The 21,408-nt window shown below is 35.0% G+C and overlaps 2 protein-coding genes and 1 long non-coding RNA gene across 6 annotated transcripts in view; 2 read left to right on the forward strand and 1 right to left on the reverse strand.

Moving 5' to 3' along the window:
- Positions 1-21,408, reverse strand: part of LOC128202638 (uncharacterized) — a 114,223-nt gene that overhangs the window by 35,978 nt on the left and 56,837 nt on the right. The gene's annotated exons all lie outside the window — the stretch shown is intronic.
- LOC128202643 (BTB/POZ domain-containing protein 17-like) lies at positions 608-11,611 on the forward strand. 4 transcript variants are annotated; one of them, XM_052903658.1, is made up of 2 exons: positions 608-875; positions 9,492-11,611. In XM_052903658.1, the coding sequence occupies exon 2, from the start codon at positions 9,962-9,964 to the stop codon at positions 11,144-11,146; it is 1,185 nt and encodes a 394-aa protein (XP_052759618.1). In that variant the 5' UTR covers positions 608-875; positions 9,492-9,961; the 3' UTR covers positions 11,147-11,611. The 4 variants fall into 4 exon arrangements, with proteins under 4 accessions (XP_052759618.1, XP_052759627.1, XP_052759644.1 ...); XM_052903667.1 differs by lacking the exon at positions 608-875 and adding an exon at positions 6,972-7,191; XM_052903684.1 differs by lacking the exon at positions 608-875 and adding an exon at positions 7,636-8,246.
- LOC128202658 (uncharacterized) lies at positions 13,851-14,814 on the forward strand. The gene is made up of 2 exons (XR_008255784.1): positions 13,851-14,154; positions 14,343-14,814. It is a non-coding gene; the product is annotated as an uncharacterized LOC128202658 (long non-coding RNA).

A 21,408-nucleotide genomic window follows, 5' to 3' on the forward strand; every position in this document is an offset into this window, starting at 1 on the left:
TAACTTGACTATGCAGGCTAATAACTTGTTACCCAAAATAGTAAAAAATAATAACAAAGAATTTATATTTCTTCGTTTCTAATTTTAAGGACTGTGTATTCTCTGAATAAGAATGATATAATGCGATTATTTTCCTTGTTTTATTTTTCTTCTCAATTACACATAACAAACTTGGAGCCAATCAATGTTCTTATTTATGAAGAAACTGTCTAGCTATTTTACCATGTAACTTCTAAATAAATAACATCACAATATAAACTGTATAATATTTTATCACATCTTCAAATACATTTTTGTAGACAATAGGCAAGGACACAGTAAATGAAATAACATTCCAATACTGGTGTAATAAAAATAACTATCAGATAAACCAATTTGATAAATTCTTTATTTGTGCCTTTCATCAAACAATTAATTAATTACTGTAAACCAACAATGGTATCTGTCATATAATCTTTTAATCAAAGAACACTATTGCCAGTATTACCCTCAAATATCATACCCTGAGGCCCAAGGATGTATATTAGGTGTAATATGGTAAAGTGATTAGTGGTTGACATTTACCTGAGGGCGATTGTTCGATGGTAAGGTGGCGCCTGGCCTCGCGATCGTCAATGCACGCTTGCCTGCTCGTCATACTGTCTGATATACTTTCAAACACTGAACAGTACATATAACACTGTGTTGACAGAGCTTTCAGATAGAACGTAGTTGAGTGGTTTAAAGTTACGATAGTGGAGTAATGCTTTGCTTTTAGTTCCGTGTTTCTTACTTGTGGAATGTTTACGTAACAAACTCGTGTACAATAAATGTTTAAAGGATTAAACTGCTAAAAAGCAGCTTTTTCACCACCGGACGTATGTTTCAAATTTAAGGTGAGACTCGAAAAGCTTTTTTAAATGGGAAAAATGTTAAAAACTTTTAACTACATAGTTTATGGTTTATTTACATTCTTCATTCTCAAGAATGAAGATGGAATTTCAAACTGTCATCTTTATGAATTACAAATATGCGAATAAAACACAATCTTCAGCAATTTATGATATCAGAAGTTACTAAATTATGCGATAAGCATTGGTAACTGGCTTCCTAATTTCAATATAAACATGATATTTTATATTTGACTCAGACTTAATTTAAATAAGACCCTAATCTAACTATAAATCAAAACTGAGATCACTTCACAGGATTCAGAATTGTTATTAAACTTTTGGAAGACTTTGAAGCTGATTTACGGAAATCATATCATTTTGAGACAAGTTGATTATCATATGGAGATTAAGCCAAAACACCTTGGGACCTTAGTAATGTCTGAATCGTAGACAGCTCTTTAAGACAGATCCTTTCTTGAGGCACCCTTTGAAAGCTGATTGAATAAATTGTCTATGTTTAAAGCGCCTTGCTTTCTGAAAGTTCAAAATTTGGTCTTATTCCTGCTGAATGATGTTTCTATGATTTCCAGGATCAGTTATGCCAGTGCCTTCTCAAGTATAAGTTGCTAAGAAGCTTATTAAATAGCTGCTTGCACTGCTATATTTATTTAGTTATTTAAATATACATTTACAAGTACATTTTCAAATCTTCGAATTATTGGGAAATACATTTTGGAACAGAGACCCTTCGAAGGCATAAACTCCATTCAAAAGATAAAAACTGTAGTCTTGATTGATTGGGACTCACTGACAAAAAAGCAACACCATCATTGCTTATACAAACGCCCCTTACCACCACGCAAACATTGATTGAAGTCATATTCCATGTTCAAGAATCAGGGGAAAAAATTACTGAACAAAATACACACATACTTTTTTCACAGTACTCAACACAAACAGCAGTTAAGACCCATTATCACCAAAAAATGAATTAACAAGAATGCAATACCACAAACCATTATCACCAAAAAATAAATAAGTATAAACACAATAGCACAGACCTAGGAATGTCAAGCATCCTCATACAAGTCATAATGAAGAACAATTATTTGATGAGATACCTATAAAACAGAAATAACTATCACCACAAATTAGCTAGCCAGTTCCAGGACTTGAAGTTAATGTCTTAGGCAACAGTTTTTAAGTAACATGCATTTCCAAATGACACGTTTCCAATCAAGAGTAATTATACCAGAAATATTAGTGCCTCAGTGATTGCGCAAATACTTGTCGGTATGGATCTGGATAAGCATTAAAACCAGAGTTATTGGCCTTGTTTTACATGTGAGTATTGTCTCTGGCAACACTATCTTGATTCTTGTAAAGGTTTAAGATTTTGCACAATGAGCATGACAATTACACCTATAGGCTGTATGACAATAAAACACCATAGTCAGCAAAAACAATCGCTAAAGACATCATCATCATAATCAGGAACAACTACTACTAAAGACATCATCATCATAATATGCGATAACAAAAACAACAACAATAAACAAAAACAATAACAATCATCATCATAATCATCAACAACAGCAACATAAATCATCATACACAGCAACAACAACATAAATCATCGTCATAATCAGCAACAACAACAACATAAATCATCATCATAAACAGCAACAACACCAACAGAGATCATCATCATAATCAGCAACAAGAACCACAACAGTAATCATCATACAACAACAACAAAAGATATCATCATCATCATCAGCAGCAGCAGCACCATCATCATCATCATCATCATCATCATCAGCAGCAGCAGCATCAGCATCATCATCAGCAACAACAACATCAGCAGAAGACACCCTGCCCTGTTTCTGCCCTACTGTATGATGTTTTATTGGCCCATCACAGTAATAACTACGTGGTTAATGTATTGAACTAGACATTGTAATCAGTAGTAATTGCTCAACCTGACAGACATCATTTTTCTTATATTATTATTTTACCTCATAAATAATGATTATGTTCTTATTCCAAAGTTATGATACTGTGGGTGTGTACGAAATTTATTTAACTCCACATTGCTGAAGTGTTCATCATCTTCCAAGCAAACAGGTATTAGCCTATAAAACATGTTAATTAAGATTAATGCTTCAAAGTATTATTGTGTTATTTCTAACGATCATAATCAATTTTCAAGCAACTATGAAGAAAAGTTAAATTTAATTTAAAGAAAATAATTAAAAAAAAAAGAAAAAAAGATTATAAATATTCCTCACATTAAGAAATCGTGCATGTCTGTCACACAAACATTTTAGATTAAAAGGTTATAGTTTATCTATTGCAAATTAAGCCAATTAATTCAAATTTAGGGATCGAGCGTTGAAATAGTGCATCTAATTTGTAGTACATGAACTATATATTACTGACTTATAGTTTATCATTGAAACACAGGTTTAGTAGATCATTAATTATATATATGACATGTTATGCCCCGATATATGATTCAACTCAGACAAGTAAACCAATAACCAAAATAGAGAGCATGAAAAAAGAGGTGGCAGAAAAGAAAGAGGGCTGGCGGGGATGAAAATCTAGCAATTAATTTTTGGTTGCCATAACTGTTGTCAAAAAAATGATTTCATTCAAAGTTTTATTTTCAAACTAAATCAAAAATTATAACTTATTTTCTTTCTGACTTTTAACATAATCAAAGAAATGAAAGCCATAAAATTTGAATATCCAGTTAAAACACTGATATCGGGGCAAAAACAATATCAGTGATTACCTTGCAGCCATATTGATTTAAGAGTTTGTTTAAAATCAACTCCTTCAATGTTAGCTAAAGGCTCCAACTTGATCCGACCCATTAATACAAAACCTTGTAAGTAATATATCACTTTGACGCAATATTAAACAAACCGTTTAGACTTACAAGATAATAACAAGTACAATAGCCGAACATTTTTATCTTTAGCAAGCTGATGAAGATGATATTAAAAGCTTGTAACAGCTTTGTCGGGACTTTGTGGCTACAGAACACGTTTCAAAACAGCAAATTACAAATTTGTTACATGGTCCATATTCTTAAACAAACCATCCAAAGCCAGGCAAACACAGGTTTAGCGACTGGATGTCTTTGGCCCCAGTGTTAGAAACTAATGTAAAACTTGTGTTTCGGGCCGCGGTGGAGAACATTAACAAGCTGTATTTTTTTCATATAAACATGATGTGCGAACCAATCGACAGTATGTGAGTTACCACAAAATGTTGTACAGCAAGCTTTCCCAGTCAACCTGTCACGCAACACTCCTTTTCTCCTTAGGGAAATCAGAAACAAGACCTTAGGTCACATGTTTTTTATATAATCATGCAATTTTGACATTTTCTGACTTTTCACTGCAAGATATTGCGATTTTCCTGAATGCTTGCAAATTTGACAATTAATGACAATTCACTACCAAATATGCCAACTTCCTGGGTGCTAAGAAAATCCCTGTAACCAACTTGATGGTCTGCCAGTGGGTCTTTTTACAAATACATCAAAGCAGCATGTGAAAAACATAAAAATTTAAGAGCTGATGTCAGAAAAGAAAGTTATCAGCAAACAGTTGAACAAATATCGGGCATATTACCATTAATGGCGACATTATCTAACTGATAAGGGAGTGTTTGTCCCCACCAGGACAACCGCGACATGCAAACTGGCTGGATTATCTCCGGTTAAGTGCGGGTTAATCTCTCCTGTCAACCAAACATCAACCACTCACTCACAACATGTACAAATGGTCAAACATGAGTGACTCAGGACCTGAATGCACTTGTTTAGTAAACTTATTTTAAACTTATTTATTTAATAACGATTGCAAAGTAGTTTCAATATTATTATTTATCACTCTCCTTGGCATAAAGTTACACTATAGTGTGGTCATGTTGTGGGGGGGAAAACGGAGCACCCAGAGGAAAGCCACTTGTCCGGGTTATTGACCACAAACCACACTCATACTCATATGCTCAAAGGGCAAAAATCAAACCTAGATCGCTGAGGTAAGAAGCAAGTGCGCTAAACATTGGGCTAACTGGACAACCAAACAGCTTCCATCCATGTTTTCTCTTGTTTTCCTCCATCAACCATAACCAATATTTATTGCCTGTGTTTAGTTGTATGAGGGGGTAACCATAGAAATCATTAAGAATAGCTATATGATAATATAGCAGTCTGAAATGTAAACACATGAAATAATAAACATCGGAGGAGTAATTGCACCATAATCCCCATTGGTCAACATGAGAACAGACTGCATAAACAAGTAACAAACAAAACATTATGATTTCCACAAACACCTGATAACAATTATGAGCTTGACCAATACTCCAGCAAAGAACATGGCATAATAGATAATGGTGTCCGACAGTCTGAGGAATGTGAAGTAATGGACACAGACTGTTCAGGAGACACCAGTCTGCAGAAATATCCAGAAACATACAAACACTGATGTCACAGGTCATAGTAACCAGTGCATGGAGTTGATTTAGCCAATTGGTCCCTGAGTAATGTCAACAAGCTCTTCCCAAGTATAGCAATCCATCTCTTAGGACTATCCAATAACCATAAGGCCTAAAACAGAAATACTTCTGGTTCTGGTTACTCAACCCTTTCTACAATATAGGCACTGACCCTTTCTTTTTTATTGTCCGTGAGTAAAAAAAAATAAATCATTTTTTAAAAACATAAAAATTAATTTTTGTGTTGAAATATGTAGTTTAAAAACCTTTAAATCTTTATACAGAAGATAACTTTAAAACCAGTCTTTAATGGTGACAATAAAATTCTTAGATTAAGCCTAATATTTTTTTTTTAAAGCCTACCTACTCTACTGTTTTTGAAAAGGATGTAACTCTAAACCAAACCATTTTTATTTTTGGCCTAATCGAAGGGTGAAGGAGAAAAGAGTCTAAATGAAATTAATTACAAAAGCAGTTAGAACCTTATGGCTTTCACCTCTCACAATGGTTATTGGTTGGTAGTGGAACACTGTAGACTAATGGGCTCCAAGCACTGTAACAACAACCCTCTCTAAACATCTGGGCTCTTCATGGGATTAACCCCAGACTTAGCTAAGAAAGCATGTTGGAATACAAGACAATTTACTGCCGATTAAGCTAGCAAGGACATGTCTGTCACTTATGAAATTGTAAAGATTATCATCATTGTACGGTAGTCATTTGTAAAGGAAAGGTTTTTGGCATTTCTTAAATGAGACTTCCAATATTAGCCATTTTCATTTTAACAAACCAATTAATAGCCCAACATTGGTCATGCTATTGTCCCTGTGGTGCCATATTGCAGAACTTTATCAAAGAGTCACACTGGGTAAAAAATGAAGGAATATTCCATATACAGAGGGCAGGGGGTGAATTGCACCCTCAGTTCAGGTCAGCAGCATGAGCCTCTCTATTAGACCTCATGCCCCTGATTTATGCCTCGAGGGAAAGTTTCACCCTCAGTAGCTCAGCCTCAGTAGCCATATAACTCCCTGACTTCCCTCAGTAGCTCAGCCTCATTAGCTATGTAACTCCCTGACTCCCCCTCAGTAGCTGAGCCTCTCTAGTAGACCTTAGCGCCCCTGATTTACGCCCAATACAAACATTAACTCCCTGACTCCCCCCTCAGTAGCTCAGCCTCATTAGCTATGTAACTCCCTGACTCCCCCCTCAGTAGCTGCGCCTCTCTAGTAGACCTCAGCGCCCCTGATTTACGCCCAATACAAACATTAACTCCCTGACTCTCCCCACAGTAGCTGCGCCTCTCTAGTAGACCTCAGCGCCCCTGATTTACGCCCAATACAAACATTAACTCCCTGACTCTCCCCACAGTAGCTGCGCCTCTCTAGTAGACCTCAGCGCCCCTGATTTACGCCCAATACAAACATTAACTCCCTGACTCTCCCCACAGTAGCTGAGCCTCTCCAGTAGACCTCAGCTCCCCTGATTTACGCCCAATACAAACATTAACTCCCTGACTCTCAAACCATTCTGGATCACAAGCTATATTGGCTTCCATTTTTCTTCCCATTTCATTCTGCTTATTACAACTGACATTCTGACAGTGGTGAACAAGTTTGTAAACTTCGGGATAAATAAATCTATTACAGTGCTTTATGTTTCAAGGCAGTAAGTTAGTCTATATCTCCAACACTGATAGCGGGATTTAGAGCAAGTGAATACTGATTTATGTACTGCAGGAAAATACCAGGATTTCTTTTTTGTTCAAATATAAAATGGATTTTACATTGGATTCAAATGGGTAAGGAAATGAAGAATATAAATCTTAGCAACTGCATGACACTTCACCAAAAAAAAATGCTAATGTTTTCCAACATAATAATAAAGTAGTTAATATCAGAACAATTTTCTTGTCATAAACTTCTTGTCAAAAAGATTGCATCAACGGAAAAAGTGAAATTTTCATAATACTGAAAATCTGTCACGTCTCGTAAATTAAGCTCAAAACAAGATCAAGATATCATTCGTAAATCTCAGTTCTCATTTTCGTCTTTGACACGCTGAATAGAAAATACCCAAATAAAATAAATAACTATTGTGTATTATAATGCTGCAAAAAAGACCATACATTTAACAAAAAGGTTCTAAATCTGCCTATTCTTCAGACAGAGTCAAGCTGTCTGAGTAGAAGTTACTCTCAAAGGTTTGATATAGTGTAACAAACACTATACATCGCTTATCGAATGAAAATCTTTGTAACCACATTTTCGTTTTGAGGTTCAACTCTGTACAAGAGGGCGTCTATTGGCCGACTGTAAGCTAAGTGGCCAGATATGTTTTTCTTCAATTGTCCAACTCAATTTGTCAGTTAAATCATGTGTGTTTAATAGCATATTTACATAGATTACCACGGATTACTGACCCAAGACCTCCGGCTCTTGAGGGCTTCATATATGATTGAAAGAATTGACTCCTAGCTCTAACATAATCAAGTGGAAAAGTGTTTTTATTCTCTCGGAGACCTGAAAGATGATCAATATTTCATAAAAAAAAAAACAGATTCTACAGTTCAAAACTTTTCATAGCCTTATCAGTTTGTGACAGCAAAGGATCGGGTTTCAGAACAGAAACATATGAGGATAATTGTGAACAAAATATCCAAGGCTGTCTGACTTCTGTTTCAACTGTTTTTTTGGATTGGATATACCTTGACAGACTTGGTGTCTAAACCAGTGGTCAGATGGTTGGTTGATAAGGGACAGTGTCCAGCCTGGCCTTCACTGATTGACTGCTTGATAGCCAGGGTTTGACATGTGTGGCTAATGTTTCAAAGGAAAATGAGCGATATGGCACAAGGTGTTCATAAACAGATTGAAAACTTTCAATGAATTTAGATGACAGTATTAACTCACCAGCTGCATGGTGAATTTGTATTTTATCATCCAAGTGGATTGAAATATTGGATATTAATTATAATTTATTTTATGCTGTTTAATGGATTAAAACACAAAGGTTATAAGGATATATAAAAATAAGGATTTATCATATTAAGGAAAAGATGGTAAAAATATCAACTATATTAAACAAATATTTTGTATTTCTTAACTTGCTATTGTAGAGGCTTTTAAGGCCTTCTTCAGTGTAAAAGTTGTTTGAAGGACCAAAACACAAAATGTTTAAAAATCATCTTTTTTTATTTTTTAGTTTTAAGGTTCAATATTTACCAAGTACAATACATACACCCTTTCCAACATTAGTGTATAGGTATATCAAGAATTTGAGCAAATTTAACGAAAAATAATCGGATATTCAATCAAAAAAGCATTTGCATTTTTTCACAAAATTCTTTATACAAAATGAATATATTTTGGTGTGAAAATAGTCAACACTAGCCTATCGACAATGGCTTGCTGCTTTGTGGTGATTGCAGCTATTTTAAGAAAGATATTTGCATTTTTGTAACAAGGAAATGAATTCAATTTACTATCTTTCATTATTTTATTGAATATCCTTCTTTGAAAAGATATCATTAAGAAACACCAAGGCATGAATGATTGGGTCAACTACTTATAAATACTGCAAAAACATGTCACAAACGATGTATGTTTGATTTCAGAAAAAGACTGATCGTCAAAAATAGATAAAACATGAATTTTAAACATTTCAAGTTTTTCCCCACCCACTTTTGTACTGTGGAAAACCCTTAATCAGTTAATTATATTTTATATTTTACCTGTTAACATTTAGGTAATGATCAATTATAAAAAAAAGCTTATATTATGTAAAGGAAAAGATAGTAAATATATTAAATAAACATCTTAACTGACATTTGCTTGATTTGCTATTGTAGAGGAATGAATTATAAAATATTTTATAATAAAACTTTAAACCGTTTTCAAATTTAATAAAATTTGGATAACCATCTCTTATTATTATGTCACCTCTGTGAACATAAATATAATTCATAGCAAATAAACTTTTCCCCTACTATTCGTGATACAATATATTTTCTGAAACCTGTTAACTCCCTGGGTATAATCAACTAAATCTAGCAATCCACATCATCGAGCCATTAACAAAGTTTCCTCTCTGTATTTTCAGATAAAAGAAACACAACTGGAGAACTAGCAGTCCCAACTTGAGAGCTCTCCAAATCTTCCCGTCAAGGACGGACAGACAACTGGCGACTTTACAGGAAAACGAGGAAATTGGCTTGTATAGCTTTCCACCCCTCTAAGGACAACAGTCATCAAAATCCGACTGCTTTTCGAATGAAATTTCCATCATTTTAGCCGTTATTAGACAGCAAAGTAAAAAAGGCCAGATACTCTTCTACATAGACATTATTATGTAGTGGCTTTTTGATCAATCATAATTGCATGCTGGGATATTCAAATTAAGGAATAAGTAGACGGCTTGCCTGATAAAACTGTCTGAGATTCCCGCACTTAAGTGTCCAGTTTTACGAACTCCGAGAAACCAGAGCAGATTCTGTTGCTCTCGAACAAGTGTGGATATAGCTTCATACCAAACTGAGTTCTGAAGGATGTTACACAGGCAAATGTGACCAAATGCGGGTCAGGAAAAGTTTGTTTCGCCATGTAAGGATGAAGCGATTCAGTCCGAATGGTTCTGGCAATTATCCCGACCCCTCAAAGCCTCCTGATGGGGAAAATCACAGTCGGCTTACTGATGGGTCGAAACGTGTGAAAACGTCTCAGTCATTTGAGAGCTTGTTTGACAGTGAGACACTCAGTGACATCACTGTCGATGTGAATGAAGGTCAATATGTGTTCAACGCTCACAAAATGATTCTTGGAATAAAGAGTGAAGTGCTTGCAGCTGAGCTAAATGATTTAACGCCTGCATCATCGGAAGGTGAGCGACCAGTGTTGTGTGTTCAGGAGCCGCCAGAATGTGCCGACGTGTTCTGCCGATTCTTGTTCTTTGTCTACAGTGGCACGGTATGGCTCCACAGGGATTATGTGATAGCATTACAGAGGCTTGCTCAGAAATATGAGATGCAGCCACTGTTACTCCACTGTGAAAACTTCATAACCCAGATCCTTAACAACACACTAGCGGGCTGCGACATTCCCTCACATGGGTTCCATGTAACTGTTGTCTGCTCCTTGTATGAGGATACAACCCAGACGGCCCAAGTTAGAGACCTCGCCTTCAAGGTGTTATGTCTGTGTTTTACCAACCTTGTGCAATGTGATCGCTGGCCGACATGTTCCTGGCAGCTTGTGTGCGACCTCTTGAAGAGTGAGTACTGCCAGGCAGAAGAGAATGTAATTCTTACATCAGCCACTGATTGGATGAAGCGGAACAGCCTTAACGACAAGGCTCGAATTGAGGACATCCTTACACACATTAAATACCCTTTGCTGCATAAAAAAGTGCTATACATGATGCAAAAGAATGGTGCATTTAAAAACTTTCCTCGTGTGCAGGAACTCCTGAACAATGCTGTGAAATACCACTGTTTTAAAGACATTCCCGAGGCCCAGCCTGACTTTGTTGGGCCGCAATTTATGCCCAGACGAAGAATGCCACCAATAGTCACTAACGAGAATAACAATTATGCCGTGGAGGCGAGCCCTACGTCTATGCGATACTCTGACTCGTCCAGTCGCGAGGACATTACGTACATGAGCACTTCCGACTTGACTTTCATGAACAACAGTGTGAATGAGACTTCTACCCATGAAAACACGCCCTCACCTTCTTTTTACCTTGATAAAGCCAGCTAACAGTGGATATTGTACAAAATGTGTTAAGTTTTAGTGCAAGTCTTAAATTGGAAAAGTTTTATCTCGATTCCATCAACATTAAATTCAACTTAATTGAATGACAAATTGATTTTTTTTTATCACATTTGTTTTACAACATTTTGGTGCAAGCGATAAATTTGCAAACTCCTACACGTTCATGAGTTTTCTTGGTGTTAATGCGCATTTATATTACCTGGTGCATAATAATAATGAATAATATTCATGACATTATGTTGTATGTTATCATTTTATGTGCTATAAAATTAACGTTTTATTACATATTGGGAGAATGGTTTGTCTCATAAATATAAGTAATAAGCTGTAAAGCTGTTGTTACATTGGTTACATGTTTATCTTCATTTGAAATATTGATAATTATATCATATGCTTTCTAAGACATTTTGTTATTGCTTCTTTCATACAGTTTATAAAACTGAAATTAAATAGTGTGTTTTTTTATTTCTCTATCTCAGTTGCCAGGTTGAGTCTTGGTTGTGCATCTCAATGCAGAAATAATTTAGGTTTAGCCTTGGTGTTTTCTATATACAAGTTACCCAAGTTTGAGTCTTGGTGCCCTTATACAAGTTCTCATTGAGGGAAATAAGGCTGAGTCTTGGTAACCTTATATAAGTTACCCATCTCATTGAGGGTAATAAGGTTGAGTCTTGGTACCCTTATATAAGTTACCCATCTCATTGAGGGAAATAAGGCTGAGTCTTGGTACCCTTATATAAGTTACCCATCTCATTGAGGGAAATGAGGCTGAGTCTTGGTACCCTTATATAAGTTACCCATCTCATTGAGGGAAATGAGGCTGAGTCTTGGTACCCTTATATAAGTTACCCATCTCATTGAGGGAAATAAGGCTGAGTCTTGGTACCCTTATATAAGTTACCCATCTCATTGAGGGAAATAAGGTTGAGTCTTGGAACCCTTATATAAGTTACCCATCTCATTGAGAGAAATAAGGTTGAGTCTTGGTACCCTTATATAAGTTACCCATCTCATTGAGGGAAATAAGGTTGAGTCTTGGTACCCTTATATAAGTTACCCATCTCATTGAGGGAAATAAGGTTGAGTCTTGGTACTCTTATATAAGCTACCCATCTCATTGAGGGAAATAAGGTTGAGTCTTGGTACCCTTATATAAGCTACCCATCTCATTGAGGGAAATAAGGTTGAGTGTTGGTACCCTTATATAAGTTACCCATCTCATTGAGGGAAATAAGGTTGAGTCTTGGTACCCTTATATAAGCTACCCATCTCATTGAGAGAAATAAGGCTGAGTCTTGGTACCCTTATATAAGTTACCCATCTCATTGAGGGTAATAAGGTTGAGTCTTGGTACCCTTATATAAGTTACCCATCTCATTGAGGGAAATAAGGCTGAGTCTTGGTACCCTTATATAAGTTACCCATCTCATTGAGGGAAATAAGGCTGAGTCTTGGTACCCTTATATAAGTTACCCATCTCATTGAGGGAAATAAGGCTGAGTCTTGGTACCCTTATATAAGTTACCCATCTCATTGAGGGAAATAAGGCTGAGTCTTGGTGACCTTATATAAGTTACCCATCTCATAGGGGAAATAAGGTTTGAGATTTGGTGACCTTATATAAGTTACCCATCTTATTGGGGGAAATAAGGTTTGAGATTTGGTGACCTTATATAAGTTACCCATCTTATTGGGGGAAATAAGGTTTGAGATTTGGTGACCTTATATAAGTTACCCATCTTATTGGGGGAAATAAGGTTTGAGATTTGGTGACCTTATATAAGTTACCCATCTTATTGGGGGAAATAAGGTTTGAGATTTGGTGACCTTATATAAGTTCTGCATATAATCATTGAGGGAAATAACACAAAATTGTGATCAAATAAAATCAAATCAGTTGAGGTGTTGTTACACTTGTTTGATAACATTAAGAATAACTTTCATTGTTTTCTTATTCTGGTTATTTCATGCAATGTAACTATTTCTGTTTCAACAGTGAATCGATTCATTAAAATTAGCTTACTCAAACACTAGAGATACTGCAAGTTTAAAAGAATGGTTGAGGGGAAAAATTAAGACTTCTAGCTTGTAAATCCTTGTTTGATTGAATTAACTGTTGAAGAAAACCATGTTTTACAAGAGGCAATTATTGGGGAACTTAAAGAACATATATCTCCTTTTACCATTAGTTATGCAATTTACCAATAGCGCCTCATAGAAAATGCGAATGCTCGTCTGTGGAACAAGGGGCTTACTTAACAATTATTAAAACCAGATAATTAACTAGAGATTGCTTTTTTGAAAAAGCGCTCGTCTCCACTATTGTGTGGTCGTATCTGAGAAAAAATAAATGATGGACATAAAATTTGTAATTTTGGACTGGAGACGAACCAATAGTAAGGTTTGGTTTATTCACCCGTATTAACCCTTTACTTCATAGATACGCAATTTTACTTATCTATCCATAGCTTCATAGATACGGATCTTAACGTTTTATCCATAGCTTCATAGATACGTAATCCTACGTATTCGTAATGTAGGGGCATTTATTTTCATACCTGATGCTTGTTTATGCGCTATAAATTCATATTCATGAAGTATAAACATCGATAAATACAATGCACTAAAAAAAACACTATGTTACTATTTAAAGAATTTTGGAAAATCGCAAAATAAGGTTACTGGTATCAAAGATGCGTAAAACGTTGACTGCGCAGGTTTGTGGGCATTCCTGTCTCGTTTTCCTCGTGGAAATTTACACAATACTGCAAGTTATAATTAACTACCAATAATACAACTATATTTTATTGATCACGCGCCTGACGTCACAGGTCATGGTTCGAAAACGTGTCAAAATGTCGGCCATGTTGGATAAACAAAAAATCATCTGGCTTGTATAAACAAAGGCCATAAATCATTATATGGGACATATGTGTCACTTCTGTTTCGCTAATCCGGTCATAAAAATGCGCATCTGCTTCTACAAATTGAAAGTAAGTACAAATGTGTTATAAAATAATGACTATCCCTATTGTTAAACTTTGACATGACCCAATTTAACATCGATCAGCTGTTGAAACACGTGTTTTCGAATACACAAGAATGCAATGTAGAGCTAATTTCTGCCCTTGTTAACTTCAGTTTAAAACAACATTCCTGAATAATGTCATTTATATTTCAGTGTTTGTCTGACGAATCGGAACATTCTGGCTTCAATTAAAATGAGTTTGAGACATTGAGTACGACGTCGAGAATTCAGACCTCGGCGTCACGCACACAAGGATACGAGAAATGAGGATTTTTAAAATCAAACCCAAATGACAATACATGGACATGCAATAAACGATATAAATTTAGTAAACAATAACATGCAGGCCTCATTTAGTAGTTGAATAATAACTTTATTTGTTCATTGTAGTGTTAAATAACCGAAAGTTATACGTACTGTGACTGTTGATCAACTTTTTTTTTCTTCTGTATCATATATATAAATATACCGTGCTTCTTTGTTGTGAACTATTTTTTAATTCTGTCCATCTTTGTTTCAATTCAGGTTGCATTAAATGAATTATAAAAATATGTTGTTTATATAATATTTCGTGTTATGTTTGATAAATAAAAGTGTAATAAAAATTAATTTTCATCAAATTTGACATATTTTTCTGTTTGTTTATGAATATCATGCGGAAATAATTTAGATAACAAAATAAAATTTATATGACTGGATTGGAAATTTAATTCTCTATAAACTTTACATTGATGACTTATTGATTAAACCAAAAAAAATACTAAGAAAATAGGTTTGTAATACATTAGGGTTAAAATTCCAATAATATCAATAATCTCCTATGAAGTAGGGGTACTGATATGAACTGATAAGCCATGAACTGGCAGCCTGAAATGGCTTAGGTTTACATGAAGTAAAGGGTTAAATAGTGAATATCTACTGCGACCTTGACCTTTGACTTAGTGATCTCAAAATCAATTGGGGTCATCTACTAGTCATGACCAACTAGCATACCAAATATGAAGTTCCTGGTTGCAAGCATTCTTTATTTATTGAGTGGAAACCGTTTCTTCACCTCAAGGTCACGGTGACCTTGACCTTTGACCTACTGATCTCAATAGCTGTCATCTACTAGTCATGAACAACTAGCATACCAAGTATAAAGTTCCTTGACCCAAAGGATCTTTAGTTATGAGCGGAAACCGTTTCTTCACCCCATGAATGGAGGAGACATAATTATAATAAATTGTCTGGGGCAACTTGTGTACCAAGTTTCATATGAATACCTTGAGCTGACTCAACAATTATTAAAACCAGATTAATGGGCCATATATTTGTTTCTGGCAACTTATGTACCAAGTTTCTTTTTTAAGTTATGGCCAAGATTTAAATTTCTGTACAATGCTCATGCCAACAATGATACCAATACTATGACTTTTCCGTCAAAAAAACAGACGAGCCAAAAATATCATTAATATTCAATGCATAATATTTAGCATAAACTGAAGAGCTGAAATTTCTGCAGAAAGTCTGGCAGGGGACACATATGCCCAAGTCGCTAATTAATTGTCATCCATCCATCTTACGCCGCATCACGGAGGCTCAAGGGTGGAAAAGAAGTGTCTCATCTTTTATTGATGCCCCAAACTACATGGAAATCCTCTTGCTTTTCTATTAATGATGCGCAAAATATTGAATAATAATGTTCACCTGTCACGTCTACTCGGAATTTACTACAGGAATGGTTGCGGTTAACCATAACTTATGATTGAAAATATTATTCATTTCAATCTTGAAAATTAATATGACGCAAATGGGAGCTCTGCTCCGCCTCGTCACTTGCCGGAGGGAAGTTGGTTTAGTCAGACTTAGTGGTCAAAGTAATTCATTTAATTATACAACCATGTACTATTAGTAATTGATGAAATGTAATCCTTTAATTGGTTTATTGACTTGACGCTAAATCGGATTAAGATCATGCAACATCCTTTTATTGTTAAACAAAAGAGTTTAATATACGTAATTCTTTTAATGTTTGATATAATAGATTGTTAACTACAGCGGGCAACAATTTGAGCTGTTCACCTCCGCACTGTCACACGCTGACATCATTGGCAATGCGAAAAGAATACAGATTTTACTCTAATCGTTTGAATAAGTTCATAGTTAACTACATACCAAATTTCTTCATAATATGTCATTCCTTATATAGCTAACATTTGAGCAGAAAGTTGTCCTTGCACTTGACTCCATTTACCCCAAATGCAATCCCAAGGTACATCTCTATATGAGCTACATACCAAGTTTCATCACCATATGTCAATATTAACTTAAACCCTAATCGAAGTCATTGAACTGAGGCCATTTGAGCTTGACGCCAGGAAACACGACCACCCGCCTGGAAATAACGCCGGCCCGCCCAACAACATCTCCTGTATTACAAAAAGGATTTTTTTTCTTTTTTCATCAAAGTTTTTCTGCTAAAAGCCATTAAAACAGCTGCTAATGAGAAATATTTACTGGGTTTCAGGGATCATTCAAGCTCATTAAATATCAATTTACAATAATTATCAAATGTTGAAAAACCTCATTTAATCTGAAACAAGCTTGTCAGTAATGAGGTCTGATCTCACAAAATTTCAATGAGAGTCTTCATTTGCATTTTAAGTGGCAGGCGAAAACATGAATTCAGATTCTAGAAAATATATTTTTTTCCTAACATCTTAATGGCAACGACTTGTGACTCATGGTTTAGCTGAAAAACTATATTTTATTCCTTTTCCTTAAGACATGCATCCTTAAAATGATGGCACTCTTTTTTTACACTCAATTTGATTTTCTTGGCTTCCACAAATGGAAGTTTTAATGATTCTGTTATTTCATTTTTACACTGACTGTCTCTTAAAAGGAGATTTTGACTGACTTTTATGGCTTCAGATGTTAAGAAACACAAAAGCTTAAGTCTTACACATCTAAGCACAACATAAAAGCTGCATTTGATGGTAAGTTTATTGATCTGTAAATTTATTGATCCATGAGATGACTTCATACAAACTCACAGCTTTATATACAGAGCAATTAATTACACACCTTTGAAGCTAGGAGCATGACAAAACAATCTAATTGTATTTTGAATTCCATGTAACCATATGATCTGTATTGGAATCCATTAGGTTTCTTTGAACTCTGAGGAACAAATATCCTGAAGCATGTATCAATCAAAATGAGTCCAATCTTCTTATCATCTCCAGGAAAAAAAACCTAGATATCTCCATCAGTGTACTAATGAGGAGCTGGTAAATGTGAAACTTCATGAATTAGGAGAGACAGTTTCAGAGCTTAGGGATTACATTTAATAGATATTGACAGTTAAATGTGTTGAAAAATAGATATGCATTAATGTTCTCATGAATGCAAAAAAGGTCTTAAACCTTCAATATTTCGCAGTGCAAGTCTGACTTCTCAATATAACCAGACCTTACACAATGACAAGCAGACAGACCAACCAACTGACCCAGGAAAACCATCTTATCAACCTACAGAGGCTCTAGAACTGACCAAGTGACCAACAGACCCAGACAAACAGACCTATTGACTGACTGAACAACTGACCAAATGACCACCAACAGACAGAGGGACAGACAGAAACTGAATCTCATGAATGACAGGTGGTAAAACGAATGTATTGAATGTTTATTAGATAGATCAACAGATGGACAACAAGACAGCTGTTTAATAGAGCAGTAAACCATGTGACCAATGGAAAGACAGCAGGCAAATAGCGTGACCAATGGAAAGACAGCAAACAAATAGTGTGAACAATGGAAAGACAGCAGGCAAATAATGTGACCAATGGAAAAACAGCAGACAAATAGTGTGACCAATGGAAAGGCAGAAGACAAATAGTGTAACCAATAGAAAGACAGCAGAAAAATAGTGTGACCAATGGAAAAGACAGCATACAAAAAGTGTGCCCAATGAAAAGACATAATACAAATAGTGTGACTAATGGAAAGACAGTAAGCAAATAATGTGATCAATGGAAACACAGCAGACAAAGAGTGTGACCAATGGAAACACAGCAGACATATAGTGTGACCAAATGGAGACACATAAGGCAAATAAAGAGTGTGACCAATGGAAAGGCAAAAAGGCAAATAGTGTGACTAAAGGTAAGAAGTAGACAAATACTCTGACTAATGAAAGGACAGCAGGCAAATAGAGTGACCTATGGAAAGACAGCAGACAAATAGTGTGACCAATGGAAAGACAGCAGACAGATAGTGTGACCAATGGAAAACCAGCAGACAAATAGCGTGACCAATGGAAAGACAGCAGACAGATAGTGTGACCAATGGAAACACATCAGACAAATGGTGTGACCAATGGAAACACAGCAGACAAATGGTGTGACCAATGGAAACACAGCAGACAAATAGTGTGACTAATGGAAAGACAGCAAACAAATAATGTGACTATAGCAAAGACAGCAGACACAGAGACCAAACAGACAATGCAGTCAACCAACAGGATGAGACTGAACCCTCTCAAAATGTGTTGTCTTTCATTAAATGTCATAGAATACCAATAAATTATTCATAAGGAAAATGACAGAAGGCAAAATAAAACTACTCTATGACATTAATTAAAGGTTTATTCCCCCAGTACATAGGCTAGTCATCCAAAAAGGACATCATACATCAACTTTGGCAATAAACGTTCATCTAACCAGTCCGAACTGATCAGTCGTTCCCACAAAATCTTTTATTTTGCTAATTAACCTGAGCTTCCCATTAATCTTACGTTTTGTCATTTACATTTTTACACTGTGAAACGCAGTCAAAATCCATTTCATTAAAAAAAAAAATCAAATATTAAGAAATATGTTAAAGGGACTCACTTATGTTTTTGAACCAAAGATTATTTTTTCCCAGTAATGCATCTTAAACACTTATTTTAAGAGTATTTTACTCTTTGATACTGAAATTGCTAGAAAAATATGAATAAGGAATAACAAATATTCTGGCTGTAGTGGGGAGTAGAAAAAACAAGAGGGCCCTGAAGGCCCTGTATAGCTCACCTGATCCAATTTAAGTGTGAAATAAGTGTTTTCAGGGTGAGGGCAATTTTGACAGGGGGAGGGAAAAGGTGTTTTTCAGGGCAATGGATATTGCAAAGAGAGGGGACTTAATTAAAACAAATTTAGGACTAGTTTTCAATGCTTCATGTTAAATATTATAGTTGAGGGTATTACAGTTTTAGAGAATTTGAAATGTCAGTCTGGTGGTCTGCTACCATAGAAAGGATGCATACTTGTCTTTGTTTGTACATCTTTATTTTCTGTTCTTGTTATGCTTGGAGTATAAACATGAGAATTGTCATGTTCCATCAACATATGGTAATAAATGTGGCCTCTAGAGTGTTAACATGCTTTTCCTATTATTTGACCTGGTGACCTAGTTTTTGACCACACATGACCCAGATTTGAACCTGGCCTAGAGCTAATCAATATAAACATTCTGACTAATTTTCATGAACATACAGTCATAAATGTGACCTCTAGAGCGCTAAGAAGCTTTTCCTATGATTTGACCTAATTACCTAGTTTTTGACCACACATTACCCAGATTCAAACTTAACATAGAGATTATTAATATGAACATTCTGACCAACTTTCATGAAAATACAGTCATAAATGTGACCTCTAGAGTGTTAACAAGCTTTTCCTTAAATTTGACCTGGTGACCTAGTTTTTGACCACACATGACCCAGATTTAAACTTGACTTAAAGATTATTAATATAAACATTCTGACCAACTTTCATGAAGATACAGTCAAAAATGTGACCTCTAGAGCGTTAACAAGCTTTTCCTTCAATTTGACCTGGTGACCTATTTTTTGACCGTAAATGACCCAGATCCGAAAATGACCTAGAGATTATTGAGGGTAACATTCTGACCAAGTTTCATTAAGATTGTGCCCAAATTGTGACCTCTAGAGTGTTAACAGTCAAATTGTTGACGACGGACACAGGGCGATCACAATAGTTCACCTTGAGCACTTCATGCTCAGGTGAGCTAAAAATAGACCTTAAACAAAAGCTGATGTACAATTAAACCTTTTTCAAAAACATTGAAAACATCACATGATAATATGATCCATCAACCAATCAAGCTAAAGTAATTTGCTGAATTGCGTTTCTAAAGGTATTCTAAATTGTAGTCTTCAAAGACAATATTTGAGTGAATATCATTATTTGTTGAAGGGTTCCAGCTGTCAGTATCTTAGGTTCGACACTCCTTATGATTCGCCACACTTTATTTTGTAATAATTTTTTTCCCATAAAAAGTGCATTTTACGAACCATGAGGGAGTCCTTTTAAGGCTAATAACTTATGTGCAGGAATATGTTACGGAATTATTTATGTTTAGGAATATGTTAAGAAGATATGTTAAGGAAAATGTTAAGAAAATATATGTAAAGGAATATGTTAAGGAAATGTATGTTAAGGAATACGTTAAGGAAATATGTTAAGGAATATGTTAAGTAAATATGTTAAGGTAATAAGTTAAGGAATAATTAACATAAAGGAATATGTTCAGGAGTAATTAATCTTAAGGAATATGTTCAGGAGTAATTAATCTTAAGGAATATGTTCAGGAGTAATAAAATTAATCTTAAGGAATATGTTCAGGAGTAATAAAATTAATCTTAAGGAATATGTTAAGGAACATGAAAAAGGAAATATAATAAGGAATAATTGTTTAGGAATAATTTAAGGTTTAGGGAATATATAAAGGTTAAGGAATATGTCAAGGGAAAACAAAATATCTTGACATTTAGGTATTATCAAACCATGTATTCAAAGATTATGGTAATATCTGTCAACATAACATCTTCTCAACATCATTTCAAGGATTTACACCAATATAAGACAAGTGCACCAAAAACTGACATCAAAATTTATTACCACAATAATCGTAAAATTATTTTTATTTTTCTCTAAAATTTCTCCCAGCATTATTTTAAAGAGATAATCTCATCGTTTGTATGTAAGCAACAATTTTTCAATCTTTTTTCAACTCAATAACATTTGAGCCGTTTATTTTTGGCATTTTTTATTAATGATTATTTCATTTGTAACAAGATATTATGGTCACAAACATGTGTTAAAAGTTTGGTGAGGATTGGACAAACAGTTTTCAAGAATTAGATCGGAAACAATCTTCGGGACGTATTT

This window comes from Mya arenaria, chromosome 2 (assembly GCF_026914265.1).
Source record: "Mya arenaria isolate MELC-2E11 chromosome 2, ASM2691426v1".
NCBI classification, from domain to species: Eukaryota; Metazoa; Mollusca; class Bivalvia; order Myida; family Myidae; genus Mya; species Mya arenaria.